We start from the raw sequence: 17,493 nt of genomic DNA on the forward strand, positions 1-17,493 counted from the left end.
AGAGAGAGAGACGAGAGAGGGTTGAGAGAGGAGAGAGAGATGAGGAGGGAGGGTTAGTAAGAAGAGAGGCCTGGAGCGCAGAGTGGTGAAGCAGAGCGGAGAGAGAGAAGAGAGAGAGTGAGAGAGACGAGAGAGCAGTGACGAGGAACGGTTGAGAGAGAGGGAGAAGAGAGTGAAGAGGAGAGACGAGAAGAGAGAAAGAGGAGAAGAGAGTGAGAGAGAGAGAGAGAGAGAGAGAGAAGAAGAGAGAGAGAGAAGAAGAGAGAGAGGACGAGAGAGAAGAGAGAGAAGCAGAGAGAGAAGAGAGAGAGGAGAGAGAGAGACGAGAAGAGAGACGAGGAGAAGAGAGAGAGAGAGAGACGAGAGAGAGAGCGAACGATGAAGAGAGCAGAGATAGAAGGAACAGGAGAGAGAGAGAGAGAGAGAGGCAGCCGGCCATGCTGTGTGAGCGAAAGACGTTGATTACAGAGTCCAAAACATGTGAGACGGTGAGTGCAAGGTTAATTCGCTAAAGAGAAGGTATAACCTGTGTCTTAAAATGATTGTCAACCACAGTAATTCTGTTGTTGCTGCACATGAATGTAGTGAATATTTCTAAAAACAAAGAGCACTAGGAGCTCAGAGCAAAAAAAGGTCTAAAAGAATATAAGTGGAATATCTTCTCAAGTATCCAAAAAGAGGCATGTTTTTTGTGTTTTAAAGGTTGCTTGGTCACTCAAAGCATTATTGAGTTAGGGGTAGTTAGGCTTTACATTGTAGACTGCTATCATTCCTTATTTTAAAGTGGAGGCAATAGGTGACAGAGTACAAAAACATAAAAAAGTCAAGAAGAAAGTTGAGGCTTTCAGAAGACTTCAACCTATTTGATTCTCTTGAAGCATGGTCTAAATTAAGTTCAATTCTTTGCCTCTCCTTGGAAATTTACGTCGCGTTGGTGTTGAGAACTCTACAGATAATCTCATACAGCCACACTTCATTCTAAGCCTGTGGTGCAAACCCTCATTACTGGGCCTTCTACATTTCTCCATACCCACCCCACAGCTTTTAACCAAAACTTTGTTTTCAACGCAGATTGCCCCTTTAAGTATAATTTCCCAAAGTATTTGGCATGGGGGAGACATTTTGTTAAGCATCACAGGTTCATCCTGGATTTTCAAATAAGGGAACCCAATTCCACAACACAGTTCAACGTCTCCCTCTATTGGTCAAGTATAGGTATTGTGAGAAAAGTGGCCAATACCTGGACCAGGGCTGTGTTTCATTCAGTAAGAACCGAAACAGGAAAACATTTTTGGAACAAACACAAAAATGTCTATTTTGTTTATTGATCACTTCAAAAGCAGGTCCAATCAATCCTTTTTCTGTTTCATAACATTGGTTCCCACTTCCTGAAGTGTAGAACACAAGACATCAGTAACCAGCCCGGCGCAGGAGGATTACAACCACTTCAGATATACTGCGGTAGAACAAGCTAGAATTAATGAATAAAGTAATATATGACAGACGTCCTACTTGCAACATTCAGGACTTTTTACTTGTGACTCAGAAAGTATTCACACCCCCATGGAGTATTTTACACATGTTTTTTTGAATTTTTATTTTGTGTCACTGATCAATACCCCATAACTTCAAAGTGGAATTGTTTTGAGAAATGTTGTACAAATTAAGAAAAAAAAGGTGAAAATGTCTTGGGTCAATAAGTAATTAACCTGGTTTGTTATGGCAAGCCTAAATAAATTCAAGAGGTAAAACATGTATTTAACAAGTCAACATAATAAGTTGCATGGACTCACCTTGTGCAAAAATAGAGTTGAACATGATTTTTAATGACTACCCCATCTCTGTACCCCACACAATACAAGTAGTAAGGTCGCCCCAGTCAAGCAGTGATTTCAAGCACAGATGAAACCACAAAGACCAGCAAGGTTTTTCCAATGCGTTCGCAAAGGGCACCTATTGCGTAGGTAGATGGGTAAAAAAATTAAAAGCAGACATTGAATATCACTTTGAGCACTGGTGCAGATTATCAATACAACACAGTTCCACTACAAAGATTACAGGTATCCTTCCCTAACTCAGTTGCCGGAAAGAAGAAGGAAACCGCTCAGGGATTTCACCATGAGGCCAACAGTGATTTTTGAAACATTTACAAGAATCGAATATCTGTTGAAGCTATTAATGAAAATGGCGCCGACAGATAGGAAACTTTACAGTATTTGTTTTTTTGTGTTATTTTTCTGACATTATTAGCCCAGGAAAATGTGTGTTATTAAATTACAAGCCGGGAAGAACTTTTGGATATCAAGCGGTGGTAACCACCAGCATTACGACCAGGAATACCAAAACCTTCCCTCATCGGACCCTTTTGTTCACTTACCCCCCAGGGCAAATTTAACTGATTCAAGAGTCATATTCTTCATCTTGAGTAGATTACTCGCTAATGGTTTCAGTCTCTGGATAATAAAGTTGACCGAAGCTCACGGGCGAGGATTTTTCCATCCAGAGAGACATCAGGGATTGTAACATACGCTGTTTCAAGTGAAACATGGCACTCTTGAGATATTTACTGTCTGCTCCGTACAGCCAGTTGGTCTCAGTTCATCGCGCAGACAGAAATAAATATCTCTCGCGGAAGAAGGGCCAGAGGGGTGTATGCTTTCATGATTAAACTACTCATGGCGTGATTGTGTTAACGTACAGGAACTCAACACCGTTTGTTCACCCGGCCTAGAATACCTCAATTTAAAATGCCGACCGTATTACCATCCAAGAGAATTCCTCTTCGGTTATAGTCACAAAGCCGCTGTGTGTATATTCCCCCTCAAGTCGGCGATACCACGGCGCGCCCTCAAAAACTTCCACTGGACTTTATGCAAACTGGAGCCAAACATATCCTAAGCCGCATTTATTGTAAAGCTGGAGGATTTTAACAAAGCAAATCTTGGAGAAAAGCGCAGCCAAAGGTCTATCAACACATTGACTGTTTAGTACTCGCGCTGCTAAAACACTCGCACCACTGCTACTCCAACTTCCGGATGCCTACAAGGCACGCTCCCTCGGCAAATCTGATCACGACTCCATTTTTGTCTCCCTTCCTAGAAGCATAAACTCAAACAGGAAGACCTGTGCTAAGGACTATTCAACGCTTGTTTGACCAATCCAGAAATCCATGCTTCAAGATTGTTTTGATCACGCGGACTGGGATATGTTTGGTAGCCTCTAAGAATAACATAAATTAATACACACTGATACATTTCCTGATGAACTCAGTACCGCTAATCAATGTAGTGTACCCACTGTGACTATTAAAACCTTCCCCTAACCAGAAACCGTGGATAAGATGCAGGCATTCGCGGAAAACTGAAAGCGCAAAATCATCGCATTTAACCATGGCAAGGTGACTGGAATATGGTTGAATTACAACAGTGTAGTTATTCCCTCCGTAAGGCATCAAACAGCGCCAAAACATTAGTAAAGAGACAAAGTGGAGTCCGCCAATTCAACAGCTCAGGCAATAGATGTATTGGAGGGTCTACAGACAGCCACGGACTACAAAGGAAATCCAGCCACGGTTCGCTGGACACCGACGTCTTGCTTCCCGACAAGCTAAACACCCTTTCGCCCTCTTTGAGGATAGCCACAAGTGCCACCGACGCGGCCCACTTACCAAATACTGTGGGCTCTCCTTTCTTCGGGGCCGACGCGAGTAAGACATTTAAGCATGTTTAACCCTCGCAAGGCTGCCCCGGCCCAGTCAAGGATATAGCCGCGTCCTCAGAGCATGCGGAGACCCAAGGCTGGATGGAGTGTTTACGGACATTTTCAATCTCTCCCTATCCCAGACTGCTGTCCCCACATGGCTCAAGATGTCCACCGTCTTCCTGTACCAAGAACGGCATTGCGTAACTGAACAAAATGAACTATCGCCCCGTAGCCACTCACTTATGCATCAGGAAAAGCTTTGAGAAACTAGTCAAGGATCATATCACCTCTACCGTACCTGACACCCTAGACTCACTTCAATGTGCTTACCGGACCCAATAGATCCACAGATGCATGCAATTGCCATCGCACTACACTGCCCTTAAGCTCATCACTAAGTTGAGCCCCTGGGGCTGAAAACCCCGCCTGTTGCAACTGCGTGTCCTAGACTTCCTGTCCGGGCTGCCCAACTGGACGTGAAGGTAGAAACAACCACCTCCACTGTCGCTGATCCTCCACACTGGGGCCCCCACAAGGATGCGTGCTAAAGCCCCCTCCTGTATTCCGTGTTCACCCATGACTGTGTGGCTTACGCACGCCCTCCACTCAAATTCATCAAATTGCAGAACTACCGAGCAGTAGGCTGATTACCAACAATTGACGAGGACAGCCCTTAGAGGGAGGGAGGTGAGGGCCCTGGGAGTGTGGTGCCAGGAAATACCTTCTCACCCAACAATCAACAAAACAAAAGAAGCTTGATCGTGGACTTCAGGAAACAGCAGAAGGAGCACCCCCGATCCCACATCGACGGGACCGCAGTGGAGGAAAGTGGTGGAAAAGCCTTAAAGTTCTCGCGTACACATCCACTGAGCAACTGAAATGGTCCATCCACACAGACAGCTGTGGTGAAGAAAGCGCAACAGGCGGCCACGTCAACCTCACTCTCTCTCTCCCGCTCAACCAACCATCTCTCTCTCAACCCTCTCTCTCCCTCGCTCCTCCCATGGGGTTCCAGTCAACATCACGGAGGAGAAACTCCACCTCAGCAAAACGCCACTACCTGCCCTCGACGTAACCTTCAGCTGAGACAGCGCCTACTTCCCGAATGGCACCCTAGTCCCTTCATAGTGCACTACTTTGCCCTGAGCCGTAGTAGAGCACTGAGGAATAGTTTGCCATTTGAGACATAGCCAACTTACCAGGCCCAAAGCCCAGCGAGACAGACCAYGCTTTATTAAGAGAACACTGCTTGGGGATGGGGTGGGGCCGCCAGGGGTTTGGTCGTGATGAGGTGAAATGGGGTGTGGGAGGGKATAATTGTAAAAAACAAAAAATGTGTTGTGATTCTCATTGACTGTAGTTATAAAATGACTTAATGAAACAATTGTTGACAAAAAAAGAGAACACTGCTGGGTCAGGACCGGATCTGTTGGTTGTTGTAAGCCAGAGTGTCAGAAAGTGTAAAGCTCAGAGAAACATTGCAGCTGTTCATCAGTCCAAGCGCCTTGTCTAAAGCTGTGTGCAGCTGTCAGAGAAAGCAAGGTTGGCACTTTGACAGCATCAGTATCACACGACACGTGTACACAAGATTCTTTATCAGTTAGTCATTGGGGTCAAATATTTTCCGATGAGGATACTCTGAATTCAGGKGCTGCACTAGGGTCAGTTTTTGGCCCTACCCTCTCAGGATAGACAGTGCACCTGCAATGGCTTCAGTTCCCCAAAACCTGATCTGAGACCTGCTGACTGAACACACCTAGGGTTGTCTGTAGTACTGTGTAGCACACTGGGACTGACCCTGGTACAGACCCCGTCACCCTGTGGTACTAAATCCTCCACAGAGAACCTCAGAGCCGTTGGCAGATAGGAGATGAGGAGATGAGAATATGTGACTCGGTGGCTTTTACTGGGGGCAAGTCAGCTAACTGTAATTTACAGGAGAGTATACTAGAGTAAGAGTTGATCAGARGGGAGAAGTAAGAGTTGATCAGAGGGGAGAAGTAAGAGTTGATCAGAGGAGAGAAGTAACAGTTGATCAGAGTAGAGAAGTAAGAGTTGATCAGAGGGGAGAAGTAACAGTTGATCAGAGGAGAGAAGTAAGAGTTGATCAGAGAAGAGAAGTAAGAGTTGATCAGAGGAGAGAAGTAAGAGTTGATCAGAGAAGAGAAGTACGAGTTGATCAGAGAAGAGAAGTACGAGTTGATCAGAGAAGAGAAGTACGAGTTGATCAGAGAAGAGAAGTACGAGTTGATCAGAGGGTAGAAGTAAGAGTTGATCAGAGGGGAGAAGTAAGAGTTGATCAGAGGAGAGAAGTCTGAGGTGGAGAAAGGAGGAGAGAAGAAGGGAGGAGAGAAAAGAAAGAGTACGTACTCTGTGCCGCTCTCCACCATCTGTGTGAGCAGTGAGATGCCGTCCAGGTTGATGAACTCCTGGGCGAAGGTGACGTCTCTGGAAGAGTTGGCCAGGTCCTTCAGGGCCTCTAGCTTGGCATCCATACTAGATGACTGGATCCTCTCGTGGAGCTGGCCCGCCATCTGAGACTGGAGAGGAGGGGGAGACAGCCGGGGAGAGGGCAGAGACAGGGTTAAACACTGAACATATACGCATGTCGAGCAGTCGTCTGGGACTGGAGTTAAAAGGAGAGAGAACAGTGTACAGTGTAGGCCTGGCAAGGGGGAAGAGGGAGAGAGTTATGCAGTCAACATACACAGTACACAGAACCGGCAGAGTTGTTGACTTAACTTGCTTGAAGTGCTGGTAAAGACTAGTGTCATTTCTTCCATTATGGATGGAGCTGATAGTACAACATGTGTAAACTAAGTCAGGGCTTCCCTTTTTGCAGCCATGTCTTCAGCGCGGACTGTTATTGGCTTCAAGGGATAAGCCAGGCCACAACAAGTATGCAGAGAAGGTGAAAAAAAGTGATATCTATCTAACCCTCTGCATGGGCGTGTCTGGAGTGAATTTCACCTCAACAGCAGACACTATTCCAGGCTTTGGAAGAATAACCTCTCAGCCTCTCTATCTATCCRGGGGATTAGAGGAACGAAGAAGGCAGGAGGAGAAGTGGACAGGAGAGACTGAGATGTCATGATAGGGATGGCAGACACTGTCACAATACTCCGTTTCTAACACAATCATCATGTTACAAACAGGAAGGAATGATGGCCTAATGGTTGTGTGAGTTGAATAAGTAGTACTTCACTCAACTTAACCCTAAACTGTGTCTTTCCACTTAACCCTGACATTCTCCTATACTCTGAAAGGTTTCAGTTAACTTTACTAAGGAATGTGATGTTCAACTTCACTTTTAAAATGGAGAAAAAGGTAAAAATATCAAAAGGAGATGTAGCTTTTTAACATKAAACTATTGCAGATCCATGAAGAAAGACTCCCTTCCTCTTTCARTATGTTTTAGGACAAACTTAATGAATACATAACTCAAACTTACAGGAGATGTCGTCAGTCGCAGTATAGAACCATTCTTTATGTCATTGCGATTCTGCGAAGACAGGAGAGGGACAACTTAGAGGTGTGATTTATGACATTAAATGCTAAGGTGGATTATTATTGTTTAGTCCAATATGACAAAGCTAACAAGAAAGTTGAAGCCAACCTTTTCTGTGATGTAGAAATTAGTGGAATCAGCATTTTGCAGAGCAAAGTTTTCGTGGTTCCCCAAAGACCATCTGAAGAAGAAAATGTAGAACATTAAAACGCATTTGAGCTTTGAATTGGAAGAACACTGCATCTCTCAATGGCAGATAAAAACACTCAGTAGGATTTATATTTATTTAAATACATTACATAAACACAAATACACAGCATTTCTTCAAGGTTATCAGAGACAGAGAGAAAGATTTCTTTACCCTTCGCACACTTCTTTGATAATGGCTGAGAGGGGCTTTTTCTGAGAAAAGAAGAATGAGAAATGAGAAAGTATAGTTCATCCTCATTAGAAAACACAAAATCCTTTAAGTACAGCTACTTCAATGGAAGTGAGGGAACAATGACTTTATATTATATGAGATGAATTTAAATAGAACCACAGAGCATTCCCAGATCTTTTTGTGCCATCTTGCCAACACATATGGTCATTGTCACGCCAGTTGGCAAGATAGCACAAACAGATCTGGGACCCGTCTACATTTATAACATCATGCAGGGCGGAGTGGTACAGTGGTCAGTGGTCGAGGAGCTGGACAGCATGGTCCAAACCTTATGTCAAAACAGGTCTACGTCCCAAATGGCTCCCTATTCCCTACATAGTGCACTACTTTTGACCAGGGTGYCATTTGGGATGCAMCCCAGATGTTCTGCTGTTGAATCAACAACCATCTGCACATCATTATAGTTCCATAAAATATTTAAATGTTATCGTGTATAACTATGAAGTCCCTCTCCAGACAGAAGGGACAAAGGGAGGGGGTGTGTTTGGAGGAGTTGTGTGTTTAGTGACAGCCGGTATTTTATTTATTTATTTCACCTTTATTTAACCAGGTAGGCCAGTTGAGAACAAGTTCTCATTTACAACTGCGACCTGGCCAAGATAAAGCAAAGCAGTGCGGCACAAACAACAACAGAGTTACACATAGAATAAACAAACATATAGTCAATAACACAATAGAAAAGTCTATATACAGTGTGTGCAAATGAGGTAAGATTCGGGAGGTAAGGCAATAAATAGGCCATAGTGGCAAAATAATTACAATTTAGCAATTAAACACTGGAGTGATAGATGTGCAGAAGATGATTGTGCAAGTAGAGATACTGGGCTGCAAAGGAGCAACAAAATAAATAACAATATGGGGATGAGGTAGTTGGGTGGGCTAATTACAGATGGGCTATGTACAGGTGCAATGATCTGTAAGCTGCTCTGACAGCTGATGCTTAAAGTTAGTGAGGGAGAATATGAGTCTCCAGCTTCAGTGATTTTTGCAATTCGTTCCATACTAAAGCATTCATTTTAGTGTAAACATGCATGGAAACACACGCACGCAACCTTAGCAGCAAAAAGTGGGCGACATGTCCGTTGGCACCCCAGCCCCAGCTCTCTTCTCCCCCAACCCTCTCTACCCTTACCCCCAGGTCAGAGGCTTACCCGGGCTTCCTCCCTCCCAGCTGCTCCAGCCCCTCTGAGCTACAGTAGCGTTATCTCATTAGCATGTTCGGTACTTTGATCAATTCTCTGAYGCTAAACAAGCAAATGTTTGGGTAGCGGCCCGGGAGGCACAGCAGCAGAGTTCTAGAGAGAAATAAACTGTGGTGATGCATGATGGAGTGACGCAGAAGTTCTCTCTGAAGAGGCTCTTTAGATTTATGCAGAGCTAGTCTCAATGGGCTCCAGAGCACTGAGCGGAGCTGGTTTAACACAGTAAGAGTGACTCAGTCTCCAATGGAGGCAGGCAGGCATATGCTGCTAAAGTACAGAGGCCACAGAGGAGAGGAGATATGGAGAGATGAAGGGAGGAGAGTGGAGAGAGGGATGAGAGGGAGGGAGGAGAGATAGAGAAGGGGAGGGGAGGAGGGAGGGAGAGGAGAGGAGAGGAAGGGAGGAAGAAGTGCGGCAGGAGACGGGAGCGAGAGAGAAAGAGGGAGGAAAAGACGAGGAGATGGGAGGAGAGAGTAGAGATAAGAGGATAAGTAGGGGAGGAGGAGAGAGAGAGGGAGGAGAGAAAGTGGAGGGAGGAGAGGAGAGCGATGGGAGGGAAGAGAGAGAGAGGGAGGAAAAGAGAGAGAGAGAGGGAGGAAAGACGAGAGATGGGTAGGTGAAAGGGAGGGGAGGACAAAGGGAAATGGGTGATACCAAGTAGTTGTACAATGATGTAGTTCAACTGAAATGGTGTCTTCCGCATTTGAACCCAACCCTCTCTCATCAGAGAGGTGCGGGGAGATGCCTTAATGCGACATCCACATCATCGGCACCGGGAACAATGGGGTTAACTGCCTTGCTCAGGGGCAGAAAGACAGATTTTTGGGAGAGACCAAGGGAGGGAAGGAGAGAGGATAGAGGAGCAGGAATAGATAGAGGGAGGGGAGGAGAGATAGAGGGAGGGGAGGGGATGGAGGGAGCAGAGGATAGATAGAGGGAGGGGAGGAGCAGATAGAGGGAGCGAGGAGAATAGAGGGAGGGGAAGGAGAGAGATAAGTAGGGAGGGAGGAGAGATGGAGGGAGGTGGAGGAGAGATGGAGTGAGCCAGAGGAGACGATAGCAGGACGCAGAGGACGAGATAAAGGAGAGGGAGGAGGGAGGAGGAGGGAGGGAGGGAGGCGCGGGAGGAGGAGGGAGGAGGGAGGGGGAGGAGAGATAGAGGGAGGGAGAGGGGGAGGGAGGGAGGGAGGGAGGGAGGGAGGGGGGAGGGAAGGAGGGAGGCAGGAGGAGGGAGGAGGGAGGGGAGGAGAGAGGGAGGGAAGGAGGAGGGGGAGAGATAGAGAGGAGGGAGGAGGGAGGGAGGGAGAGGGAGGAGGGCGGGAGGGAGGGACGGGAGGGAGGAGGGGAGGAGGGAGGAGGAGGGAGGGAGGGAGGAGGGAGAGGGAGGGAGGGAGGGAGGAGGGGGAAAGATAGAGGGAGGGAGGAGAGGAGAGATAGAGGGAGCAGAGGATAGATAGAGGAGGGGAAGAGAGATAGAGGGAGCAGAGGAGGAGATAGGGGATGCAGGAGAGATAACGGGAGGAGGGAGGAAGGGAGGGAAGGGAGGAGGGAGGGAGGGAGGGAGAGGAGGGAGGAGGCGATGGAGGGGAGAGAGAGGAGGGGAGAGGAGGGAGGAGAGATAGAGGAGGGGAGGAGGGAGGGAGGAGGGGGAGGGAGGGAGGGAGGGAGGGAGTGAGGGAGGGAGGGAGGAGGGGAGGGAGGAGGAGCGGAGGGAAGGGAGAGGATAAGAGGGAGGGAGAGATAGAGGGGGGGACGGAGAGGAGCGAGGGAGGAGAGGAGAGATAGGAGGGAGAGAAGAGAGTAGAGGAGGCAGGGAAGGATGAGGAGAGCTAAGAGGGGGCTGGGGGGGCAGGGTGGGGGGTGGGGGGGGTCTGAGGCGGAGACGAGGGGGGGGATTCGGGGGGGGGTAAAGGGGGAGAGAGATAGATAAGGAGGAGAAAGGGGACAGAGGAGAGATAGAGCATAGAGTGAGGAGAACATAGATAAGGCGAGGGAGAGAGATAGAGGGAGCAGAGGAGAGATAAGGAGAGAGGAGTAGGAGCCGCAGGGAGAAAGAGGAGGAAGGGGCGAGGGAGGGAGGGAGGAGGGTGGGAGGGAGGATAGTGGGAGGGGAGGAGAGATAGAGGGGGAGGGAGAGATAGAGGGGGGCGAGAGATAGAGGGAGGGAGGGAAAGGGGAGGAGGGGAGGAGAGATGGGAGGAGGGAGGGAGGTCGCAGTAGAGGTGGCAGGGAGGGAGGGAGGAGGGAGGGAGGGAGGGAGGGAGGGAGGGAGGGGGAGGAAAAATGCAAATGCATCCAACAAAATTTGTAGTCACAAGCTTGATGTAGTCATTGCATGTTATGAATATGGGACCAAATACTGCATTTTTACTACTATAATGCAGATAAGTGAATTTGTCCTAATACTTTTGGTCCCCTAAAATGTGGAGACTGTGGAAAAAGTGCTGTAATTTCTAAACGGTTCACGGTTATAGATGAAAATACTCTCAAATTAGAGCTGACAGTCTGCACTTTAACCTCACAGTCATTGTTTTGCTCAGAAAACTTGAGGGACCAAATAAAACCACCTGCGGGCCGGCCGCCAGTTGGGGAACGCTGCTCTAGGTCCAGTGAACAAGACTCGTGTCTGCACTAATCAGTCAGTCACAGGACTAGCATCACATAGGAATGACGCCACTGGTTGTGAGACAATGTGTGAAAGCAGTACAGGCAGTCTATTGGGCAATGGACCTCTCTTTTTGATCAGGCACTGACCTGGTCTATCTCCATGAGTTTAGGGAAGGCCCCTGGCCACTCAATGGCCACCTTGACGATGTCGGAGGGCGGTGGCATGATGGCGGTGGAAGGGTATGGAGGTGCCTCTCACTGTCTCACTGAGGAGCTCTCATCCAAACCTGGAGGGGAGAGAGGGGGGGTCACATTATTCAATGGACAGAATATAATAGACTAGAATTTATCCATTTGCTCAGAAATTGTAAATGTGTTGCTGACACAGCAGTAGTAATCCAACCCACTGCACAAAGAGGCACACTCACACAGTCTATATTGAAACCAAGTGACATCAATATTCAAAAGTTCACAAGGTCAGTGATGAAATATTACTGAGAGTCATGATGGAAAAAGCACCCAATTGTCATACTTGAGTAAAAGATACCTTAATACAAAATGACTCAAGTAAAAGTAAAAGTCACCCAGTAAAATCTTACTTGAGTAAAAGTCTAAAAGTATTTGGTTTTAAATACACTTAAGTATAAAAGTAAATGTATAAATCATTTTACACTCCGTATATTAAGCAAACCAGACAGCACACATAAAAAAAAAAATGTATTTACAGATGGCCAGGGGGCACACTCCAACTCATCATTTACAAACAAAACATTTGTGTTTAGTGAGTCAGCCAGATCAGATGCAGTAGGGATAACCAGGGATGTTCTCTTGAATTAAACCATTTTCCTGTCCTGCTAAGCATTCAAAATGTAACAAGTACTTTTGGGTGTCAGGGAAAATGTATGGAGTAAAAAGTACATCATTTTATTTAGGAATGTAGTGAAGTAAAAGTATAAATAGTAAAGTACAGATATCCCCAAAAACAATTCAAGTAGTACTTTATAGTATTTTTAATTAAGTACTTTACACCACTGACTAGGGCACAGCTTCCTTAAGTGTATTCATTACACTCACTTATACAGATCCCAGATCAGGCCAAATATTTCAATAACAAAAGTGCCGTTGGCTTGTTCTGCATCCCAAATTGCACCATAGAGCTCCGGTCAAAAGTAGTGCACAAAACATTAGGAACAACTTCCTAATATTGAGTTGCACCCTCTTTTGCCCTCAGAACATCCTCAATTCATCAGGGCATGGACTCTACCAGCTGTCAAAAGAGTTCCACAGGGAAGCTAGCCCATGTTGACTCAAATGCTTCCCACAGTTGTGTCAAGTTGGCTGAATATCCTTTGGTTGGTGGACCATTCTTGATACACAAAGGAAACTGTTGAGTATGAAAAACCCAGCAGCGTTGCAGTTCTTGATACAACCTGTGCACGTAACACCTACTACCATACCCCGTTCAAAGACACTTCAATATTTTGTCTTGCCCATTCACCCTCTGAATGGCACACACACACACACACGTCTCAATTGTTGCAAAGCTTAAAAATCCGTCTTTAACTTGTCTCCTCCACTTCATCGACAGTGATTGGAGTGGATTTAACAAGTGACATCAATAAGGGACCATAGCTTTCACCTGGTCAGTCTGTCATGCAAAGAGCAGGTGTTCCTAATGTTCTGTACACTGGGTGTATATAGGGAGTAATTGGGCACAACCATARAAGACTGTACCAACAAATAGTACCGACAAATTGTAAACAAACAAATCGATTGACAAAGAAACTGTCATCAAGCAGTTCACTGCGAAAAACATTGTCCACAATAGCCTGTATGTACGATACCCAAGATATGAAACTACAGCATAACAGAGTAAGAATGGGCCCCCACAGAGGTGATGCTACTAAACCTGAGCTCAGCAGCTCATCTCCAGGGGCCAGGGTGTGTCGTGCTTGGCTCTGGGTGATAAGAGCAGTGGTGTGATACACAGGGCAGGCAGCATCAGAGGTGTTTCAGGCCTGAAGAGCATTAGCAGACAGACACACACACACACACACACACACAACTCTCACACCCACAACACACAAACCCACAACTCACACACCCACAACTCACACACCCACAAACCCACAACTCACACACCCACAACTCACACACCCACAAACCCACAACTCACACACCCACAACTCTCACACCCACACTTTAGTGTGCACACTCATGCTCACTCAGACACACACATTTTCTCTCTGAGAGACACACACACCTGGCAGTGAACAGTAATCCTGCGTGACTCAGGCCTGGGATAAAAGTGCTGAGTATTACTGAGAAAGCAGAAAGAAAGAGGTTTAGCAGAGAGAGAGATGGATGGAGAGATGGTCTGATTCCCCCTGGCTTTCTCAGATAAGACTGGTTAAGTTGCCGTCTGCACTCAGAGAAGACCGGACACAGACTACGGAATATTTGATTTCAAACCACAAGTGAGGACTTCACCRTATGACGACACCAAATGTCCATCCAAAATGGAAATAGTGTATACGGAGTACTGTAGATATAGGATACGTACCAAATGACACCCTCTTCCTTAGGTAGTGCACTACTTTTTCYCCCTAACCTATGGGCTCTGGTCAAAAGTAGTGCACTACACTGAGCAAAACCCAGCCAAGCAACATCGTGTTATTTATTCAGTATTTCAGTCTGGATCGTCTTCGCTCCTAAAGGAGAAGTCCCTTTACATATTTAATCCTCTTTCACATGGACCCAGTCCCCCATGGGAGGAAACAAAACCACCCTATTCCTTATGAGCTGCACTACATTTAACCAGGGCCCATTAGAGCTCAGGTCAGAAGAAGTGCACTATGTAGCGAATTGAAGGTTTGCGTCCCAAATGGCACCCTATTTCCTGAACTTTTGACCAGGGCCCTATTAGTGTACTACAGGAGTAGGGTGCCATTTGGGATGCACATGTGTGCAGCCTTCGTCTCTCACTCTCTTGCTGTTTATTCAAACCTTCCCTACGTCCCTCTCTCTCCCTCTCCCCATGCAGTTTATTCCAACCTTACGTCTCTCTCTCCCTCTCTCCCCATGCAGTTTATTCCAACCTTACGTCAACCACACACCACACAACCAAACACACACGTCCACTGAAGGCAGATTGTCAAAGTTCTCATTTTACACACTCCAATGTTTAAACGAGAGTCCACTATTTCCCTCAGGTTTATTTGAATGGTGTAAAAAAAGACTGGTGGTTCTTATGAATTTCGGTAAATTCAAATGACAACAAACAAAAGGTGACTGACTGCCTTTGTGACACCCTGGATGGAAGTAAAGATGCAGCTATCTAGTGTCTACTGAAGCTATGGCTCCCATGGCAACGGAACCTGATCAAGGGCTGTGCTTATTATGGGGTGAGCTACACAGTCACGGTACACCAGACCAGGCAGATGACATGACGACTGTCTTTTTGGAATAAACTGCATGAGGGAGAGAGGGAGAGAGACGTAAGGTTGGAATAAACTGCATGGGTAGAGGGAGAGAGACGTAAGGTTGGAATAAACTGCATGAGGGAGAGAGGGAGAGAGACGTAAGGTTGAGAATAACTGCATGAGGGAGAGAGGGAGAGAGACGTAAGGTTGGAATAAACTGCATGGGGAGAGGGAGACGTAAGGTTGGAATAAACTGCATGGGGAGAGAAGGGAGAGAGAGACGTAAGTTGGAATAAACTGCATGAGGGAGAGAGAGAGAGAGAGACGTAAGGTTGGAATAAACTGCATGAGGGAGAGAGACGTAAGGTTGGAATGAACTGCATGAGGGAGAGAGGGAGAGAGAGACGTAAGGTTGGAATAAACTGCATGAGGGAGAGAGGGAGAGATGGACATAAGGTTGGAATAAACTGCATGGGGAGAGGGAGAGAGAGACGTAAGGTTGGAATAAACTGCATGGGGAGAGGGAGAGAGAGACGTAAGGTTGGAATAAACTGCAATGGGAGAGGAGGGAGAGATGGACGTAAGGTTGGAATAAACTGCATGGGGAGAGGGAGAGAGACGTAAGGTTGGAATAAACTGCATGGGAAGAGAGGGAGAGAGAGACGTAAGGTTGGAATAAACTGCATGGGGAGAGAGAGGAGAGATACGTAAGGTTGGAATAAACTGCATGGGGAAGAGGGGGGAGAGAGGGACGTAAGGTTTGGAATACTGCAATGGGGAGAGGGAGAGATGGACGTAAGGTTGAATAAACTGCATGGGGAGAGGGAGAGAGGACGTAAGGTTTGGAATAAACTGCATGGGGAGAGGGGAGAGATGGACGTAAGGTTGGAAAAACTGCATGGGGAGAGGGAGAGAGAACGTAAGGTTGGAATAAACTGCATGGGAGAGGGAGAGAGAGACGTAAGGTTGAATAAACTGCATGGGAAGAGGGAGAGAGAGACGTAAGGTTGGAATAAACTGCATGGGAGAGGGAGAGAGACGTAAGGTTGGAAATAAACTGCATGGGGAGAGGAGAGAGACGTAAGGTTGGAATAAACTGCATGGGGAGAGAGGAGAGAGACGTAAGGTTGGAATAAACTGCATGGGAGAGAGGGAGAGAGACGTAAGGTTGGAATAAACTGCATGGGGAGAGGGAGAGAGACGTAAGGTTGGAATAAACTGCATGAGGGAGAGGGGAGAGAGACTAAGGTTGGAATAAACTGCAAATGAGGGGAGAGAGACGTAAGGTTGGAATAAACTGCATGGGAGAGGGAGAGGAGACGTAAGGTTGGAATAAACTGCATGGGGAGAGGGAGAGAGAACGTAAGGTTGGAATAAACTGCATGGGGAGAGAGGGAGAGAGACGTAAGGTGGAAAACTGCATGGGAAAGGAGAGAGACGTAAGGTTGGAATAAACTGCATGGGGAGAGGGGAGAGGACTAAGGTTGGAATAAACTGCATGAGGGAGGGAGAGATGGACTAAGGTTGGAATAAACTGCATGGGGAGAGAGGGAGAGAGAGACGTAAGTTGGAATAACTGCATGGGGAGAGGGAGAGAGAAGAGAGACTAAGGTTGGAATAAACTGCATGGGGAGAGGGAGAGAAGAGTAAGGTTTGGAATATAAACTGCATGGGGAGAGGGAGAGATGGACGTAAGGTTGGAAATAAACTGCATGGGGAGAGGGGAGAGAGAGCACGTAAGGTTGGAATAAACTGCATGGGGAAACGGGAGAGAGAGAGACGTAAGGTTGGAAATAAACTGCATGGAAAAGAAGGGAGAGATGGACGTAAGGTTGGAATAAACTGCATGGGGAGGAGGGAGAGAGAGACGTAAGGTTGGAATAAACTGCATGGGGAGAGGGAGAGAGAGACGTAAGGTTGGAATAAACTGCATGGGGAGAGGAGGAGAGATGGACTAAGTTGGAAATAAACTGCATGGGGAGAGGGAGAGAATGGACGTAAGGTTGGAATAAACTGCATGGGAGAGAGGGAGAGAGAGACGTAAGGTTGGATAAACTGCATGGGGGAGAGGAGAGAGGACGTAAGGTTGGAATAAAATGCATGGGAGAGAGGGGAGAGACGTAAGGTTGGAATAAACTGCAATGGGGAGAGGGAGAGAGATGACGAGGTTGAAATAAACTGCTGGGGAGAGGGAAGAGAGACGTAAGGTTGGAATAAACTGCATGGGGAGAGGGAGAGAGGACGTAAGGTTGGATAAACTGCATGGGGAGAGGGAGAGAATGGACGTAAGGTTGGAATAAACTGCATGAGGGAGAGAGGGAGAAGATGGACGTAAGGTTGGAATAAAACTGCATGGGGAGAGAGGGAGAGACGTAAGGTTGGAATAAACTGCATGGGGAGAGGGAGAGAGAGACCGTAAGGTTGGAATAAACTGCATGGGGAGAGGGGAAGAGCTAAGGTGATAAACGCATGGGGAGAGGGAGAGAGGACGTAAGGTTGGAATAAACTGCATGGGGAGGAGGAGAAAAGAGAGACGTAAGGTTGGAATAAACTGCAGGGAGAGGGAGAGATGGACGTAAGGTTGGAATAAACTGCATGGGAGAGGGAGAG

At 46.8% G+C, this 17,493-nt stretch overlaps 1 protein-coding gene across 1 annotated transcript in view; it reads right to left on the reverse strand.

The window, feature by feature from the left end:
• Positions 1-17,493, reverse strand: part of LOC111955848 (engulfment and cell motility protein 1) — a 161,006-nt gene that overhangs the window by 106,521 nt on the left and 36,992 nt on the right. The window contains exons 2-6 of the mRNA XM_023976192.2: positions 11,609-11,748; positions 7,572-7,612; positions 7,319-7,391; positions 7,154-7,204; positions 6,073-6,242 (exon numbers count right to left, since the gene is read on the reverse strand). Coding sequence (XP_023831960.1) covers positions 6,073-6,242; positions 7,154-7,204; positions 7,319-7,391; positions 7,572-7,612; positions 11,609-11,686 — 413 coding nt within the window. The 5' untranslated portion in view covers positions 11,687-11,748. The remainder of the gene's footprint in view (positions 1-6,072; positions 6,243-7,153; positions 7,205-7,318; positions 7,392-7,571; positions 7,613-11,608; positions 11,749-17,493) is intronic.

The sequence above is a fragment of the Salvelinus sp. IW2-2015 genome, linkage group LG31 (assembly GCF_002910315.2).
Source record: "Salvelinus sp. IW2-2015 linkage group LG31, ASM291031v2, whole genome shotgun sequence".
NCBI classification, from domain to species: domain Eukaryota; kingdom Metazoa; phylum Chordata; class Actinopteri; order Salmoniformes; family Salmonidae; genus Salvelinus; species Salvelinus sp. IW2-2015.